Source organism: Microtus pennsylvanicus, chromosome 22 (assembly GCF_037038515.1).
Source record: "Microtus pennsylvanicus isolate mMicPen1 chromosome 22, mMicPen1.hap1, whole genome shotgun sequence".
NCBI classification, from domain to species: domain Eukaryota; kingdom Metazoa; phylum Chordata; class Mammalia; order Rodentia; family Cricetidae; genus Microtus; species Microtus pennsylvanicus.
The window spans coordinates 35826530-35845426 of NC_134600.1; the positions used below are offsets into that span (position 1 = coordinate 35826530).

The following is an 18897-nucleotide window of genomic DNA, read 5'->3' on the forward strand; positions in this document are numbered from 1 at the left end:
ATATAAACTCCTGATCGGCTATAACCATGGAAGTGGGAAAGGAATGGGTCAGGAGCTCCTATAGACACCTTTAATTAAGCCAAGCTTTCTACCACAGTCTATGTGGGTTTCCTGGTGTCTGGGTCTGGCCTCACAACTGATCACCTGTCTCATGTGCTAAGCTGCGGTCTCTTCCTTGCTTTCATCATTTGCCATTGTGAGAACATTCTGGATGTTCTCAGCTGCCAATGACAACCCTCCTTTCCCATCCACTTCCCTATTTATTGTGAGAGTATATCTTTTCTCTGGTATTGTCAATTTAATTAGTGTCTCAGGGGAACAATGAAGTAAACATTTCATTTTGTCTATTTAATTTTCACTTCAAGTGTCTATTTAATTTCCAAGTAGTTTTTGGTCATCTTTCTATTGTTAATTTCTTATCTTTTCAAATCAAGATGTAGCTTTTTAAATCCCAACTGTGATGAATTTATTAGGACCCTTTATGCTAAATGATGTTTATAAGTATTCTATGGGCTCGGATTATCCTTTTTGTAGGATAGAAATTCTTAACAGAATGTCAATTAATTTCACTTTGTTGATTATCTTCTTCAAGTCTTTTGGAATGTTTAGTCTGTTTATCTTACAAATTATGAAAGAAGTTTATTAAAAATCCCACTGTGGATTTGACATCTTCCTTTCAAACTTCTTAGAAATTTTACCTTCTGTGTTTGTGCATGAAAGTTTTTCATTTGTGGAAACCATCTTTATCAGCACCGGAACTACTTCACCCCACTCATGGTTTTTATTCTGAATTCTTCTACTCTCAGTCATTTGCCAGGTTTTCTTTGTACACTTATTTTCAATCTTACTTCGTTACAGTTCTAACGCTGAGTCTCATTTAACACTTAAGTAAAAATTTTTCACTGGTTATAAATATTTTGGTGAAGGAAATTCAAGAGTTTTGCTTTTACTGTGGTAACTGATTTTTGAGCTATTTCTTCTGTGTACTTTAGATTTACTGTTCAGCATACTTTGTTCTTTTTACCTCTCCTAATCAGCTCTCTCCTTGTTCTGTTTTGCCCTGTTAATTTGGAAATTCTAATCAATTGACTTCAGTTTTCCAAGGGCTTCCTTTTAGTTCCCACGGATGTAATCATATCAGCCTTTCTCTACTGTATATAAAAGTTAACACTGTCACCCAATTCCTTGGGCTCTTATAATCTTTCTGCTTGCTCTTCTGCAATTATCCCTGAGTCTCAATAACAGGACATGTGATATAAAATCCTACTTGAAGCTGAACGTTCTCTATTCCTTGACCACCAGTTGTAGGTGGATTAATCCTCATGTACTGTAAAAAGAAGTTTCTCTGGTGAGGGGAACAGGATGTTCCAACTGATGGGAATGTCAATAATTCATTAGAAAAAAGTTCAATACTATGTCCATTTAGCAAAATAATAATAATACGTTCTTCCCTAGAGGGTTACTCCAATTCTCTTCTATTTGTGGAGGTTCGTTTTGTCATAATGTTTCTTTTACATATGTGGATGCTCTTGTATTTGGGGCCTAGATGTTCAGGATTGAGACTTACTGGATTAAGTAAAAAAACTTACTGGATTAGGCTAGTTAGAAACCTACAAGTTAGTTACTGACTAGAAGTCAGTTTTCAGGTTAAAGGAGAAAGGATATTTACAAAGCACCCAACGACAACTTCCTCTGTACATTAGCTCTAAAATAGAAATAAGGTCTCCACTGAACAACTATATGTTCTTTATTATTGCACTTTAATGACAGTATTAATACTAATTAGCATTGCAGATTAAGCAGCCCTTTCAGCTCTTCATTAGACCAATCAGGTGTTTTAGACAGGCAAAGTAACACAGTTTCCACAGAGTTAAACAAGAGCAATATAAAAGAATGCAAAACATCTTTGAACAAATATTCCACAGCATAAACAAATGTAACACATCTTAAACTAATATTCCACAACAGGCGAATTCTAATGTACATCAAGAGAGGCCCAAAGACGTAAAACATATCATGAACAAAGAAAGGATAAGAAGAAGGCAGGCATATTTGTGTCTAGAATTCTTTTCCCTTCTTCTCAAGGACAGGCTTAGCTGGTTGATAGAAACTGAATACTTGTAACTGTACGGTAGGCCCAAGGGCAAGGTCCTTGGTAGTTTCTGCTATCCGTGAATCACTTGAGGTTTCTAAGCAGCATTCTGTGACCTGACACTAGAAAAATATATTTGATTTCCTCAATCAAATCCAAGAATGGAAAATCATTTTTTTCTTGTTATCTGGAGGACTCTACCCAGGACAAATATCCTGACTAGAGATAGCCACTTCTGGTATTTGTTATACATCCATGTGACGAGATGAATTAACACTTCCGGTGATGTAGGGAGATGGAATTCAAATATTATTGTGTAATGTCCGTCCCTAGATCTCCTCAGTTTGGGGCTAGTAGTAAGAGTTCATTTCCTTTGCTTTAATTATTAGCATTTAAAAGCTATCTGTTTTGTCTCCCCTTAAGATGGCCAACTATCCTGTATACTTTGGTTGATGCTGGATATCTTTCTATTCATAATAAATATATTCACAACTGTATTTTAATATTTACATGCTCTAATTAAACAACTATGCCCCCCCACATTCACATACTGTTTTTTTTTCCCCTTTTGTAACTCACAGTCCCTAAGCCTCATCCCCCCTTCCAGCTCTTGGTTCTGATTGAAAGAATAATGAGACCAATCTGTTGGCCTTATGATGGAGAGTTTATAACATCTGAGTGGGCCCTTACAGTGGAAGAAGAGGTAAAAGAGAGAGAGAGATGCTACGTCAGACGAACTAAACTCATGTTCTTTTTTCATTTGATTATAATAAGAAAGTACCTTATACTGAACACCGTCAATCACTGAAATATGTTTCTCATGAGTCTAGAGGTGCCAGTAAATCTAGTGGTCAGTGGGGTGATGGAGGAAGGTCATTGGTTAATTAATAAAGAAACTGCTTGGCCCGATAGGTTAGAACATAGGTGGGTGGAGTAAACAGAACAGAATGCTGGGAGGAAGAGGAAGTGAGCTCAGACGCCATGCCACTGCTCTCCAGGGAAGACGTGATGAAGCTCCGACCCAGGATGGATGTAGGCTAGAATCTTCCTGGTAAGCGCAGCTCGTGGTGGTGCTACACACATTAATAGAAATGGGCCAAGCAGTGTTTATATGAATACATTTTGTGTGTCGTTATTTGGAGGCATAAGCTAGCCAGGTGGCCGGGAGCTGGGTGGCAGGAACGCAGCCCACAGCTCCTCACTACAATTTATTAATTAACCAATGACCTTCCTCCATCATGGGGGTAGTCTGAAGATCACTGTCTTCTCATTATGGCCTTGTGTGGCTTCTTATAATAAAGGAATTAACTCCATTCATGAGAACCCCACCCTCATAATTTAATTATGTTCTGAACATTTCACCTCCAGATACCATTGCATGGAGGATGGGGGTCCTGTGTTTGGTTTCAGAAGAGATACGAGCATTTGTTTGTCATAGCTACCAGTGCTGGTCTTGAAGATGGAAATAAATGCTCTTGTGACCTGAGAAAGGTTTGAGAACAAATCATTTAAAAGCTGGAAAATGAGAGGAATGGATTGTACCACAGAACTTCCAGAAAGGAATATAGTCCTACCAACACATTGATTTTGTCTCTGAGGTGCATGTGGGAATTCTAATCTCTAAAGCAATCAGCTAATAAGTGTATATCGTTCTAAACAACAAATGTTCTGTGTGTACAAATTAATAGATTTCATCACAGCATTTTTCTACATAAATTTTTGTGATCTTTCTTCTTTGATTTCTCTGTAGCCTTTTGTTCCATTCAGCCCCTAATAGTTGACTTCCTGCTTAATATCCTGCCTATCCTCCCTCAAAACTTGCTTCCCTTCATGTGATATCATTTTCAATTTCATTTCCTATACCCACGCTTACACTCACGTGCACAAATATTAAAAACTAGTATCTGCATATGACAGATAACATGCAGTATTGTCTTTGCAAGTCTGAGTCACTTCATTTGGTAATTTCCAGATTGAATTCTTTTCCTGTGAACCTTAAGCTTATTTTCCTTATTATTGAATAAAATGTTATTGTGAATATTAGCTGCATTTTCATTGTCTCTTCATATATTGATGTGCGTCTAGGTTAATCCCATTCCCTTGGTATTGTGACTAGAACTTTAGTGAATATGGATATGCAGTGCAAATATCTTTGTGGTAAAAATCTTTTGAGTATGTCTATTCCCAGGAATGGTATAACTGAATCAGATGGTAGTTTTATTTTTAATGTTTTTAGAAGACTTTACATGATTTCCATAGTGTCTGTGCCAATTTATAGTCAAATCAGTTCTTCTTTCCCCATGTTCTTATCAGCATTTGTTGGTTTCGTTTTCTTCATGATAACCGTCCTAACTATGTCAAAATGAAATCTCAAAGTGGTTTAATCTGACATTTTCCTGATGACTAAGTGTTGGGCCTCATAAGGTCCAGGCGTGAGGTCCAATATATCTTCCTGAACCTAGCTCGAGTTTGGAGGCCTGTCTTTGGCCATGACTTTCACATATGAGTGACTCAGCACAGACCAACCTAAACCCGCCTTTGCCCAGCCACTGCTAACGTGGCAGAATATTATTGGTCCTTATTCCTTACTCCGCCTCACCCCATCCCAAGACTCCCACCCCCATCACAACCCTATATAAGTTCCTGCCTAATACAATTAAATGAGATCCTGCTTCGACAGACTCCTGACTCAGTGTGTGTGTGTGTTTCTCCCCAGTGGCCACTGGGGAGGTCTGGGTCACTGACACTCACCATCCAGCTCAGCCTCAGGGAGAGACTGGCGGGATTAGATTGGTTCTGCCACTGCCCTATCTGCCAGAGAACCCAATAATTAAGGATGTTTAACACTTTAAAAACTATTTATTGGTCATTTATGTTTCTTATTCTAGAATTGTCTGTTGAGGTCACTAGCCTACTCTTTAATTGGAAGTTTTGTTCTTTGATGTCTAATTTTCAAAATTATTTATGTGATTTAAATGTTAGTCTCTTTTCTGGAGTAAAAGTATAGCATGATTAATAAAAACTCAGAGACAAACATTGGGGTTCAACCTGAAGGTCAGAAAAGCAAAACAGTCAGTCACTGGCTTTTACCTCTACCTCAGTCTGAAATGGCGATCCTGCCTCCAGGAATCTCAGAATGATACTGTGTGTGAGAGCTGTCTCCTCCTGTCTAGGGCTGGGATTAAAGACGTGTACCACTTTTGCCTGGTTTCTATGGGAAACTAGTGTGGCTACTGGAATTAAAGGTGTGTGTTACCACTGCCTGGTCTGTAAGGCTAACCAATGGCATTGTTCTACTCTCTTATCTTCAGGCAAGCTTTCTTTATTAAAATACAAACCAAATATCACTACATAGAAGTATGGCTGGCAAAGATTTTCTCCTATTATGTAAATTAAGCCATTGTTTTTTCAGTGGTTTTTATCTCAGCAACAGAAAATCAATACATATCACAGGTTAGAAAATGTTTAACCTATGTGTGTTTGATGCTTTGGAATCAACAAAATCATATTTTTTTGTATATAAAACTGAACTTCCAGAGCTGAAGAGATGGCTCCCAGTAAAATTCCTGCCATGCAAGCAACCTGACCTGAATTCAGATTCCTAGGACCTAGAAAAAACTGGGAGTGGCAGCAGATATCTGTAGCTCCAGTACTGGCAGATTTGACCATCCCACCCAGCCAAATCAATTAACTTTAGATTCAGCGAGAGACCCTGTCTCAAAAACTAAAGGTGGAATCAAGGAAAGACACTTGACATCAGCCTCTGGCTTACACACACACACACACACACACACACACACACACACCAGTATTGACAAGTACATAAACCACACATGAACACAGAAATCAACTTCCCTTTGAAGAATACAAACAGTACCTTGGAGAGAGGGAATGGGCAGTAAGAAACGACAGAATATACATGTTTTTCTATCAGTGTGGTGAGGTAATGAGGAATCAAGACCAGCTATTGCTGTTCTAGGTGTTCTCGGTTTTCAATTTTAAAAAGAAGTAGAAACTCTAAGAGCTACTCATGATCATATGTTGATCTCCTGTAAGAATTAATGCCTCTGAGATTGCCAGTAATTCACATAAGGGCATTCCAGAATTTAAAATGCTTCAGAGCATCAAAGTCTATAATTCTACAGCATAACCCAGTCTCATGAGAGTGATGAAGGAATCACAGTAGATTTTCAAATGGCAAGAAGGACCCTGGGAGCAATGGTTAAAGGACAAAAGTAACAAGCACTAAGGGAATGAGGATCACCCAAGGCAGGATACAAATCTTAGCTCCCTGTACATCTTCCATAACCTCCTGTCTGCCCTACCCAGAGTCATTCAGTACCTATCTTCAAAGACAAATCACCTCTGGACATTTCACTGGCCACTTAAGAATGACTTGGTTAAATTCCGTTCCAGTCAAAGAAAGGCATTGTTCTGACTCAGGCATTCTTCTTCAAACATCACACAGGCAGAGGTTCTATCTATAAACTTTTGACTACTGCTGATAAAATATGAAGTTGAAAAATACGTGAAAATTTTTTGACAGAACATTTAGCATGCTGACTTACTCTCTTTTGTGGTTTTTATTCAATATTTTTTATGCTATTTTCTTTCCAATTCCATTTCTTCCAGGGACAGTTTCTTCTCCTAAAGTAGCAGCATTTTCAACACAGAAGTTACTGGAATATAGCTGTACATCTTACTTATGTTTAGTTTCCCAATAAATAGTTGATAAAAGGCAGTAAAAGTATATAAACAAAAAGTAACAATAATGAGGCAACTCGAGGTTTTGTTTTAAATGTGACAAATGAATCAGCCCCTTGGACTCCTCATAGCCTTTATCTCTAAGCACAGATGAGATGAGATTGTAGAACTGAAGACAAGAAAATCACAGGGAACAATCCACTCAACGTTTTGGTGTCTGAAACACACCTTGGTGTTCTACCCTTTTCTGGTGAAAAATCAGTGCCTAGACAGAATTGTGTCTATCCTGAATGACTTAACTAACTCTCTCTGTAGGGAGATTGACAGCTTCTGCACAGATTCTGCAGTTCTCAAACTGTATAAAGACAAGCACTTAAATGTGAGAAGAATATATATATATATATATATTATATATATATTATATGTATATATATTCATTATTGGTATGGGGGAGGCTAGGAAGGTGCGGGAGGGTAAGGCACTGTGAGTGAGTGTGGAGGTGAGGTGAAGGAATGAATGGGGGTGGTGTAAGAGAAGGGTTTGATGTGGGATTCCCCTCTGTATGTTGTGAATACCATTGGTTAATAAAGAAACTGGTTTGGCCTGACAGGGTAGATAGGTGGGGAAAACTAAACTGAATGCTGGGAGAAAAAAGGCGGTGTCAGGGAGAAGCCATGTTGCCCTGCTGGAGACAGATACCAGAACTTTGCCTGGTAAGCCACAGGCACGTGGCAATACACAGATTACTAGAAATGGGTTAAATTAAGATATAAGTGTTAGCCAATAAGAAGCTAGAGCTAATGGGCCAGGCGGTATTTTAAATAGTACAATTTCTGTGTGATTATTTCGGTTCTGGGTGGCCAGGATGAACAAGCAGCCTCTTACAACAGGGGCTGGCTAGCTGGTAGGTATTTGTGGGGGAGGGAAGGGAGAAAGACTGAACTGTGTGAAGAAGCATCACCTAGGTATCTGTTGAAGGAGACACCTCCACCCCACCCCGCACAATGTGGGCTTCCTCCTGGACCTCAGATTAGGCACAAACCATACCTAAACACCTGTTTTTACAGAGAGAGCCTTTATTAAGTGTGGAAGAAAAGCTAAAGTGGCTGCTTTCTGACTCAGGCAGAAAACAGCAGCAAACAACCTTGCAGGTGTCATCCTTCAGAAGAAAAAAAGGGGGTGAGCTGTGTTCAAGTGGGCTAGGAGGCCAAGGTAGACTTTGGTTGGACATGTTAATTAGGTGAGTCAAAGGGGCCTTCTGATTGTTGGACTTCAATACTTTGACAGCTGGACCTTGGTAGTCAGCCTTGGAATGAGGAAATGGCCAAATAAGGGAATACACATTGGAGGCTAGCTTCAGGAATGTAATCTAGTGGTTTTTAAGAAGGCAGAGGGGATGGGGAAGAAGGGCAAGGCCTGGCAGAGCCGTGTTTCACCACTTGAGCTGGCCAGAGTCCCTTCACCTGTTATGATGTGTGTGTATATTAATGGGGTGTCCCCCAGAGTGTGGTCCTTTCTAGTGAAGGGTGATGAGACAGTCTCTTCTCTTATTCTTAGTTACATTTCCATAGCTTTAGTACACAAGATTTAAGTTTTCAGGTACTGTATTTAAACAATTTTTGATCTTTTAAGTTTTAAAAACATTAGAATGTTACTTTTAAATAGTATGTTGACTTGAAATAGTAAGAGGAAGCATCCATGCCTTGTGATCTTGGACGCTTTCAAGTTTTCACCGTGAGTATACTGTGGATTGTGCATTCTCGTGGTTGACTTTTACTGTTTATGTCATTTGCTTCTATTCTTAATTTATTGAGAATTGTTGTCATGGAAAGTTGTTGGTAAGTACATGTGTTGGAGACTTGGTACCATTTAGAAAGGTGGTTCCCAGTTGCAGCCCTTGGAAGAGCTGGCCCTGTACCAAGCCTGAGTAGTACTGTAGAACTGACACCATTGGCTGGGGAGTGTGTGTGAGCCAGCACTGAAGGTGTAAGAGTAGGAGAGCCCGCATTATCCCTCTGTCATGTGGTGGTGGTGGTGGTGGTGGTGGTGGTGTGGGAGGTCCTTTTGTCTATGTGTTACTTGTATTGGTTAATGAATAAAGAAACTGGCTTGGCCTATAGCATGGTAGGAGGAAGGCGGAGTTAGGGAGAAGCCATGGAGCCACCACAGCCGCTGGGAACTTTACCGGATGAGCCACAGCCACATGGCGATATACAGATTAATAGAAATGGGTTAAATTAATTTAAGAGTTAGCCAATAAGAAGCTAAAACTAATGGGCCAAGCAGTGGTTTAATTAATATAGTTTCTGTGTGGTTATTTCAGGGCTGAGCAGTCAGGAACAAACTAGTGGCTCCTCCAACAGTGGTGTAAGGAAGAGATAATCCCCTTGCCCCTTGCCCCTTGCCACCTATGCAAGCCAGAAAGCTGGTCCCCAGCCATGAGATGGGAAACTTGGGCTTGCCAGTCACAGGCTGGAGCACTTGGGAGAGCCAGCTCTGCACCCACCTTGGCATCAGAATAGAGCTGACTCTGTTGGTCGGTGTGCATGTGATCTGGCTTCACGAAGATGCATGGGAGATATTAGACCACCTCTCATCTACCATAAGGTGAAGTGGGCAAGGCAGAGATGCCCTTCCCCACTCCCCATCCCTTGCTGCCTGTGCTGGGTGGGAGAGGGTGGGAGAGATGGTCCTGCCCCTCAGTGGATGCAGGGCTCGGGAGAGTGGTACCTGAATCTCCCCCAGCAAAGCAATAGAGCTGACCCTGGTGATGTAGATAAGGCTGAATTACCTGAAGGCATGAGAACAGGAGAACTGCCCCCCACACCTGCTACCTGCTGCAGTATGTGACTATTTAACCCTCAAGACCTAGATGGATTTGAACCGATATCAATCAAGCATTTGTGCTTTTATTTGGCATCCTATTCTAGAAAAGCTTTTTCCCTACTCACTATAGAACTTGTATCTGCAGGTGTCAGTGGATGCCTAATCATCTATATACAGTCCAGGTTCTCACAGCAACATGAATATTATATTCTGGGCCCCTTTATTTAGGAAAATTGGGGCCAAATGTCTGGGCAGGGAATAGCAGCTTTTCTCATCAGTGGACGCGACTTTCTCTTGTCTTCTGACAGCCTAGGGTCTGTTTATATTCTCTCTTAACCAAAACCATTCTACAGGCTATTATGTCTTTCATGTTATGACACCAAATTAAATGGTCATAAAAATATATTGTATTTGAAACCATAATCTTCCAGGATACGATTTGTTTTCTCAGCTGCACTTGAAACCACAGTAGTTCATGTTCTGTGTCACCAAGTAACTGCAGAAGTAAACTGAGCTGTAAATATTAATTTTTCTCCAGCAGTATAAATACCCTAACTGGACGTGGCTGACTATGAACTGATGGAGGAGCTGTGGGAGCGAGACATCTCTCTACACCAGGTGTTCAGTGACAGCCCCAGTGTGAAAGTTTGCCCTCCATGCCCTAGAAGCTGCTGCCAGCATCCATTTCTCCAGCTACCGTATGCCCAAATAATTTCCCATGTTCCCCTTGAGTGCCTCAGCGAGGTGAGGCAATTTATCTTGCTTTGGTGCAGCAGTGCATAGATTTCTTTAAAGAGAGAATTTAGCTTTCTCTTTCTGTTCAGATATAGGCAGTTCTCAGTTCTCAGTCTATAGCATTCAAAGCCCTAGTGAGGCAGTTAGACCAGCCACAGAAGCAGGCCCAAGAAACTGCCCTGTCCGCTAATTTTCCCATTGTCTTTCCCTTTGGAGACAGAGCCTATTGCAAAGGCTTGTGGGTTTGTCTAAGGATGTTTCCTCTACAGAGAGTACATTCAGCTCTTTAACAAGAAAAATGCGACTGTAATTAGTGGCTCTCGGGAACCATTCTGAGCTATTTCAGAACTCACTGTGGCATCAGCAGCCTTGACACAGTGTCCTTGTAGAATGTGAGCACTTTTAACCACTTGGAACACAATTAACATGGAAAGCAACTGAAACACCCTCACAAGGACACCTTGTATTAATCTAGATTAGAAGGACCCATGGCACCGTATAACTGGGCTGTGAGTTTCTTTCCACTTTTGCATGCTTACCTCCAACTTGTGAGATTCCATTTCTCCTGAACATTCAAGAACATTCTCTAGTATACACCTAGTAAACCGGTTTAAAAAAAAAAAATGGTTGAATACCTAGTTGCATGGAAGTTAGGCATTCTAATAAGAAGGCCAATTTTTTTTATAATTTTCCAATATATTTATTCTCTGTTATCCATTGTGGTCAAGATATAATGTGTGAATTAATCAGATATTCTTGACCCTTATTTACTGCAGAGATGATACTGTATCTTAGGGTTGATTGACTTACAAATAGTTAATAGTTAAAGTTAAAGCCAAGAAGAACACTATTTCTTCTATTGCCAACAAAGGCAGCTAGGGACCTTGGAGGTACATCCTACACAGGACTGAGAACAGCTGTTCGTGTCTATTGACTGCAAATCAAGCTGATTAGGAAAGTCTGACTAATAGAATGCCAGGAAGCAGGATTTATCACAGCACCCAAGTGTTACAAGGAGGGACTGCTTGTTTGTTCCGGCCGCCTGGCTAGCTTAGCCCTGAAATAACCACACAGAAACTGTATTAATTTAATCACTGAATCATTGATTCAAAGAAGTCAACAGAGCCTCCTCTGTTTTTGTGACAAGTTCAATACAATAAAATTGGGGGGTGGGGCTTCCCTTTCAAAACCAAAAAAGCTAAGTAGGAAGAGAAAGAAAAAAGACATACGCTTTGGTAATATATTGTTGGGGAACCTATCTTAAGCTGTAAAAGCATTTAAACACATCTGTGGTCTTTAATCCTGCTTTGCAGTGATTTACATTTCAAAACAGATAAACTAGAAAATATCAAGAAGTTCATATTAAGAAAAGGTTGACAAAAACAAGTTGGAAAACTGGGTATATATCAGGGAGCTACCTTGTATGACACCAGGGTGTCCTTTCCAGGTAAACCTAAATAGTTTCCTAGAGGAGCCAAAACCCTAACCTTCTGCTCGGTGTTTTATAATTTTTCTAAACCCTCAACTCCTTTAGATTATTAAAAATAAAATTAAGGTCTCAGAGCTTTGCAATCACAGCTTTTCAAGAAGTTGTTTATTGCACAAAGAAGAGTTACACGTGGTTCCATCTTTTTGCCTAATCTTCTGAGAACATAATGTAAGGATACCCTTTGAGAACAGGATTGCCCATGTCTAGTCAGTTCTCTAGTGGCTTGGGTCTGAGGGTATCCACCGCTACATTTGAGAACAGAGGATTGTGGATGTCCAGTCAGTTCTGTGGCAGCTTCAGTCTGGGGTATTTCCGCCTCTACACTTTCATCAGTTGCAAGTTGTAACCCAGAATTCACAGAAATACAAACTTAAAATAGAGTTGAATCTACCATAGAGGCAGGAAGAGATTGAAGGAGAAAAGGTCTTTTGATGACAACGTCCCCCAAAACTACAGTCTAGCAGGCTATCTATTTGTGACTGTGAACCCCTCTGACACTTGTCCTTCCCATGATGACCACATGTGTTAACTCAATTCTGTAAAGACTACCTTATTTTGAAACTGCTGAAATGCACCTTGAAATCTCTCAGTATGTTCCCTACTAGCCCCAGGTCCTACTTATCCTAAAGTGTCCAGGTGTCCAGCTGCAGCTCATCATGTTTGGAGTCAGGCACATTGGTCTTCCCTGTGGAGGCACTCAGGGTGGGGAGCCTGGAAACCTATCCTAGGCTTATCTGGGTCCAGAGTGTCTCTCTGGGTGAGTAGCTGCTCTGACACATTGGGAGATTGGTTGTATAAGCAAAGGACATGGATTTAACTGATCTAAGAAACAAAACACAAAATCCCTTACTGTGCTGTGATTGCCAAGCTGAGAGTCCTGGTTGTTCTCCTGTATTCTGGGTGGAGAAATGAAGTACACAAGACTTTAAATGAGTGGTTTTTTTTTTTCATCTGTGCCCTGATGTGTTCATTGTTCTGAGCTGTATCAGGGCAGTCAGGTGTTAGGAAACCTTTGGTGGCTTGTGACTGTGTAGGTGTCTCTACATGGTCAGTTTTATTCTTTTATGTTCATATAAGCACTTTATTTACATCATTTCTATCCCTCCTTCTCCTTCAACTCCTCCCATGCTCCCACTCACTCTTAAATTCAAAACCCTTTCTTCATAATTACATTAACATGCATATATTCATACATACATATATATATATACATATATACATATATATTCCCAGATTTATTTTGGGGTTGCTTCTATGTATGTATCTCAATTGGGGTTTCTATTGCTGTGGTAAAACACCATGACCAAAAACAACTTGGAGAGGAAATTATTTATTTTACCTTACAACTCTCAAGTTCCACTTTATCACTAAGGGAAGTCAGGACAAGAACTCAAAGCAGGAATCTAGAGGTAGACATTGACACAGAGGCCATGGAAGGGTGTAGCTTTCTGGCTTGCTCCTCAGATCTTTCTCAGTTTGCCTTTTATAATGGTTGGTTGTGTGTGTCAACTTGACACAAGCTGGGGTGATCAGAGAAGAAGGAGCCTCCGAAACGTCTTCATGAGATCCAGCTGTAAGGCATTTTCTCAATTAGTCATCAATGGGGGAGGGCTTTGCCCATGGTGGGTAGTACCATTCCTGGTCTGGTGGTCCTGGGTTCTATAAGAAATCAGGCTGAGCAAGCCATGTGAGGCAAGTCAGTAAGCAGCACCCACACATACACACACAGCATCTATATTAGCTTCTGCCTCCAAGATCCTGCTCTATTTGAGTTCCTGTCCTCACTTCCTTCAGTGATGAACAGCAATGCTGAAGTGTAAGCCAAATAAATCCTTTCTTCCCCAACTTGCATTTAGTCGTGGTGTTTTGTTGTAGCAATAGAAACTCTAAAGCATCTTCTTACACCATCCAGGACCACTTTCCCAAGGGTGGCACCGTCCCCAGTGAGCTGGGCCCACATCAATCAATCTGGTAGAGCCATTTTTCTCAGTTGAGGTACTCTCTTCCAAAATTATTCCTGCCTGTGTTAGTTGACACAAAACTAGTCAGCACAACTAGTATTGTCATTGTACACATCTTGTTTAGGCAACTTTGTTGTTGAGATTTCAAGGAACAACTTCCCCGTCATGTCTAGAACCCAGTACCTCAGAAATCCTGATCTTCTGGCCCTAATAATCAAGCTGCCCCATCTTCCACAATGTTCCCTAAGCCATGGATGTAGAGGCTGTGTTGTAGATGTACTAACAGGAGATGGGAAAACCACAGTAACATAGGCAGGACTATTGATTGTATTCCGACCTTGACAGCTTACATAGCACCTTCTGACTCTATGAGAGTTAGACCTCCAGGTCAGTTCTGGATCAGTTCATTCCAAACCCTGTGCTCTATGTGTGTGGTGTCTTCAGCAGTGGAATCTTATCTTCAAGGTCTGGGAGACAATTGAGGCAATTATAACAACCTCTCTTTGCAGGGAGTCTCTCGGGTCCCCATGACCAACAATTCAAAGAGAAGTTTCCTATGGCTGGCACTAGGATTCTTGTTAAATAATTTATTGCTGTTGCAGAAGGAGTATCATCACTCTGTGTGGTGTAATTCTATTTAAACTCTGTGTGTGTGTGTGCATGTATGGTGTGTGCATGTTTATGTATTCATATGTACACACATATATACTATATGTGTCCTTTAAGTAAGCTCCTAAAAGAATGTTTCCCTATGGCTTTAGCAAGCATGCTTATTTTTATTTATCTCTGCTTCTCTCCTCTCTCTTTGTTAAAGTTTCCCCGCCCTGTTTTCCTCTTAGTGTCCTAATATCCCCAACTCTAGAGTTTGTGCACACCACACACACACACACACACACACACACACACATACACACGACAGTCTCTATCTATGTTCCTGGTTTCTTCAGTTACTGCAAGTTATTGAATCAAATTTGTGCTAGAATGCACAAATAAGAGAAAACCATGAGGCATTTGCCTTTCTTGGTCTGGGTTGCTTTACTCAATATAATGTTTTCCATTTCTATCCATTTATCTTCAGATTTCATGATGTCATTTTTCTTTAAAGCTGAATAGATTCCATTGTGTATGTGTACCACATTTTCTTGGCATGTACCCTAAGGACTCAATAGCCTCCTACAGAGTTCCCTACTCAGTCACGTTCAATACTGTTCTAGTCACAATATCTGGAAAATGGAAAAAAAAAACTTCAGTGTCCTTCAACTGATAAATATATAGAGATTAAATATTTTTAAACATTCAAAGTAATTTAGAAATTTTTCAAATATAGTTTTAGACTCAAAGATCTTCTGCATTGTCCAAAATAAATTAATTCTGTTTGTGAAAACTGCATTTTTGGATTACAGATAATCTGTTGTAAATTATGAAGAGCATGCTGTGTGCTGTGCTGAGAGAGCCAACATGTGAAAACATCTTCAAATCACCAGCTCACTGCAGCTAAATCCACCCCAAGTACTTGTAATCTGTTGTATAGTCGCAACAAAATTGGCTCTGATTACCACCTGATTTGAATCTCTCTTTAACTAAATTTGTGCCATTGACTAATGGTGGTGGTATTGACTGCCACTAGTGTGGCTTCTGGGATTAAACGTGTGTCATTGCTGCCTGATCTATAAAACTGGCCAGTGGGGCTGTTTTACTTTTCTAATCTTCAGGCAAGCTTTATTTATTAAAATACAAATGAATACCACTACAGTTTCCTAACTCTTAATTTTCATTAAAACTCTGCATTGACACACTGTACTACTGTGGTTTACAACCTTTTTCTTTTTTAAACATAGTCACCCTAACATAACCTGAACAAGGACAACACCAATAGATATGCTAACATGGATGGAGACAGCTCAGGAGACCTCAGCCCTACAAAGAGAGCTACAGGCAGCTAAAGAACACTGATAATATGAGAAAGAGTCTTCCCCAGGGAAGAACTCAGCAATTGGTTATCCAATACCAAATGGTCAACCCTGAAATTGTGTGTGTGTGCACACGTGTGCATGTGTGTGTGTGTGCAAACGTGTGTGTGTATGTGTAGCATTATGCATACTAAGTGGGTTGTATTTATGTGTTTAGGAATATATATATATATATATATATAGAGAGAGAGAGAGAGAGAGAGAGAGAGAGAGAGAGAGAGCGCTTTAAATAGAACACAGATATAAGTATATATATATAAGTGTGTATATAAATATATATAAACAAAAAGAAAAAGAACTGAGGAATTTAAGTGAGAACAAGAGAGTTTGGCGGGATTAAAGAAAAGGGGAATATGATATACTTATTGCAATGCATATGTATATATACATATATCCCAAAAACTAAACAGAATGAATACTAGAATAGAAAGTATCAATGAGAGGTACACATGATAAGAATTTCAAGGAATGTCTGAACACTGGGGCAGGGATCGCAATGTTACTTTTCCCAGAGATTCAAAGTCAATAAACACGCTGGTATTTCCCATGTGATCCCAACCCTTTTGTGACTGTTGTCCTTGCTCTTAAAGACAGCATTGAACTGTCATTATGCAGTGTGATGATTCCTTCTGGGCTATTTGCAATGGAAGCCTTTTTGCAAGCGTGCACAAAAATTTAATTTCTTAATATTTCCTCGTAGCTAAATCTTCCTTAACCTCTCTCAGTGTGGGCTCCCTCTAAAGTACAATCCCTGAATTTCTCTGCTGCAGAGTTCAGGGCCTGCTTTTCTGTTAAGCAGGAGGAGAGGGACAAGAAACGATACTGAGCCTTGCTACTCTCAAAATCAATCATTTGGAATGTTTGACAAACAATAGAAATACCTTGTAAAATAAAATGCTCAATTTCTCCTTCCGTCTTTCTCTCTCAGCTGCCTGTCTTGTGCTCGGCTGCATGATTTTCCCCGATGGCTGGGATTCAGATGAAGTAAAACGGATGTGTGGGGAAAAGACAGACAAGTACACTCTTGGGGCCTGCTCCGTCCGCTGGGCGTACATCCTGGCTATCATTGGAATATTGGATGCCCTGATCCTCTCATTTCTCGCGTTTGTGCTCGGGAACCGACAAGACAGCTTGATGGCAGAGGAACTGAAGGCAGAAAACAAAGGTAAGATTACGGGACTCTCAGTGGATACCTCGAGCACAAAAAATAACCCCAAACAGCAGCCCTCTCACTCCTGCCCACCAAGTCCCTTTCCCTGCAACCTTTAATGCTCAGGATTCTAGACTTCACAGACAAAGGTGTCTGCAAGACTGAAGTATAACATTGCATCTCCTTATCCCGCTGAGGCAATCTCTAAGTCCATGGTGACTGTTTAAGTATTTTTCCAGTTTCTTCTTCCCTCTTTCTCTAACACCTTAGCTGTCAAGAGTAAATGACTAAGAGGCAGCATTGGGGAAGGGGTATCTATATGATTGGATGGAATGTGCTTCCTCTCTATGGATATGGCTGTTTTCCCAGACTGAAATGAAAACCTAAGAAATCTCTCACAACCATTGCAATCACTGGATTTGAATGCAAACTCATCCTGTCAGAGATGGAGGAGAGAGAGAGAGAGAGAGAGAGAGAGAGAGAGAGAGAGAGAGAGAGAGAGAGAGAGATTATTACCACCCCCAGTTGGCTGGACTTTTCAGTGTATTATCTGGATAACCAACTGCTCAGATTTCTTCTCAAAAGGAACTTGTCTACTGCAATACAAGGAAATTGAGAGAAAGGACAGGACATTGATTGGTGTCCTAATGTACCGACGTATATTAGAGTAGGCGACTAAGTGTTAGTGTGTCATTATTCAAGGCGAATCTTGTAATTTTTCTTCCACACTGCTAGACCTATTTTTTTGGGTAGAACTTTAATGATAAGAATTTGTTATAGTCTTAGATATGTTTGGTGTGATTAATCTCTATGAGGTTGGGGGTTCCTTTTGTTGGTGGTTGGTTGATTTTTGAGATAAGGTCTTGCTCTGTAGCCTAGACTGACCTCACACCCCTGATCTTCCTTCCTGACACAGTCTCCTCAGTCCCTAGACTGAGCCATGTGCCACCGTGCCTGACTTTGCGTGTTATCTTTAATCTCCAAGTTTTACAGTTATATTATCACCTTCAGGTGGGTGGCTTCTTTTAGCTTTTTGTCCCTAACAAGAAGCTAAATCCATCCTTGAATTATAAAATTTAGATATTACTTCAAGTAGGTGATAATTTGAAGCATCCTTCACTATTTTTGACAAGGTCTCTAATGTAAGCATATATTATCCGGTACATGAACATCTCAGGTAACGGCTACACAGCGAGCTTCACAGGCAGCCATCACCGCCTATGCTTGTAAAGTAGGAACATGAAAAAGCAAATGGAGTCATTGTGCCTAAGAATGCAGCAGACACCCAGGAACGCTCACCCCCTGGCTGGTAGACACAGCATGCATTCTTTACTCAATCCTACCAAACATGCTCTAAGCACAAAAATAACTTCCACAGGAAATGCTTTTAAAACTTCCCAAAACAAAACTACTAGGGTTGGAGAGATGGCTCAACAGTTAAGAGCACTGGCTGCTCTCCCAGAGGACCCAGGTTCAATTCCCAGCACCCGCATGGCAACTCACGACTGTCTGTAGCTTCAGTTCCAGCGAATCTGACATCTTCACACAGAGTATACACAGGCAAAACACCAATGCACATTAAATAAAGAAATCTTAAAAAAAAAAAACTTTCCCTCAGACTTACCCCTTCTATATTTAAAAAACATTCAATATGAATATAACAGTTACAATTTTGTTTATACTACAGATTTAGTCCTTTCTGCGCATTCATTAGTCACTTTTATAAACTTAATTATTTTTTAAAAAACTTTGCAAATAAAGAAAAATATCACACACCAAAATTAAGCAGACCCAAAGCCTATACAACATAATGAATTCATATACAGTTAGAATTAGCACTCTAGCCAGGCGGTGGTAGTGCACGCCTTTAATCCCGGCACTCGGGAGGCAGAGGCAGGCGGATCTCTGTGAGTTCGAGGCCAGCCTGGTCTACAAGAGCTAGTTCCAGGATAGGCACCAAAGCTACAGAG

General features: G+C 40.4%; 1 protein-coding gene across 3 annotated transcripts in view; it reads left to right on the forward strand.

Moving 5' to 3' along the window:
• Positions 1-18897, forward strand: part of Lhfpl3 (LHFPL tetraspan subfamily member 3) — a 389769-nt gene that overhangs the window by 255510 nt on the left and 115362 nt on the right. For all 3 annotated transcript variants that reach the window (XM_075956231.1, XM_075956230.1, XM_075956232.1), the window contains exon 2: positions 16706-16942. In XM_075956231.1, the coding sequence (XP_075812346.1) occupies positions 16706-16942 (237 nt within the window). The remainder of the gene's footprint in view (positions 1-16705; positions 16943-18897) is intronic.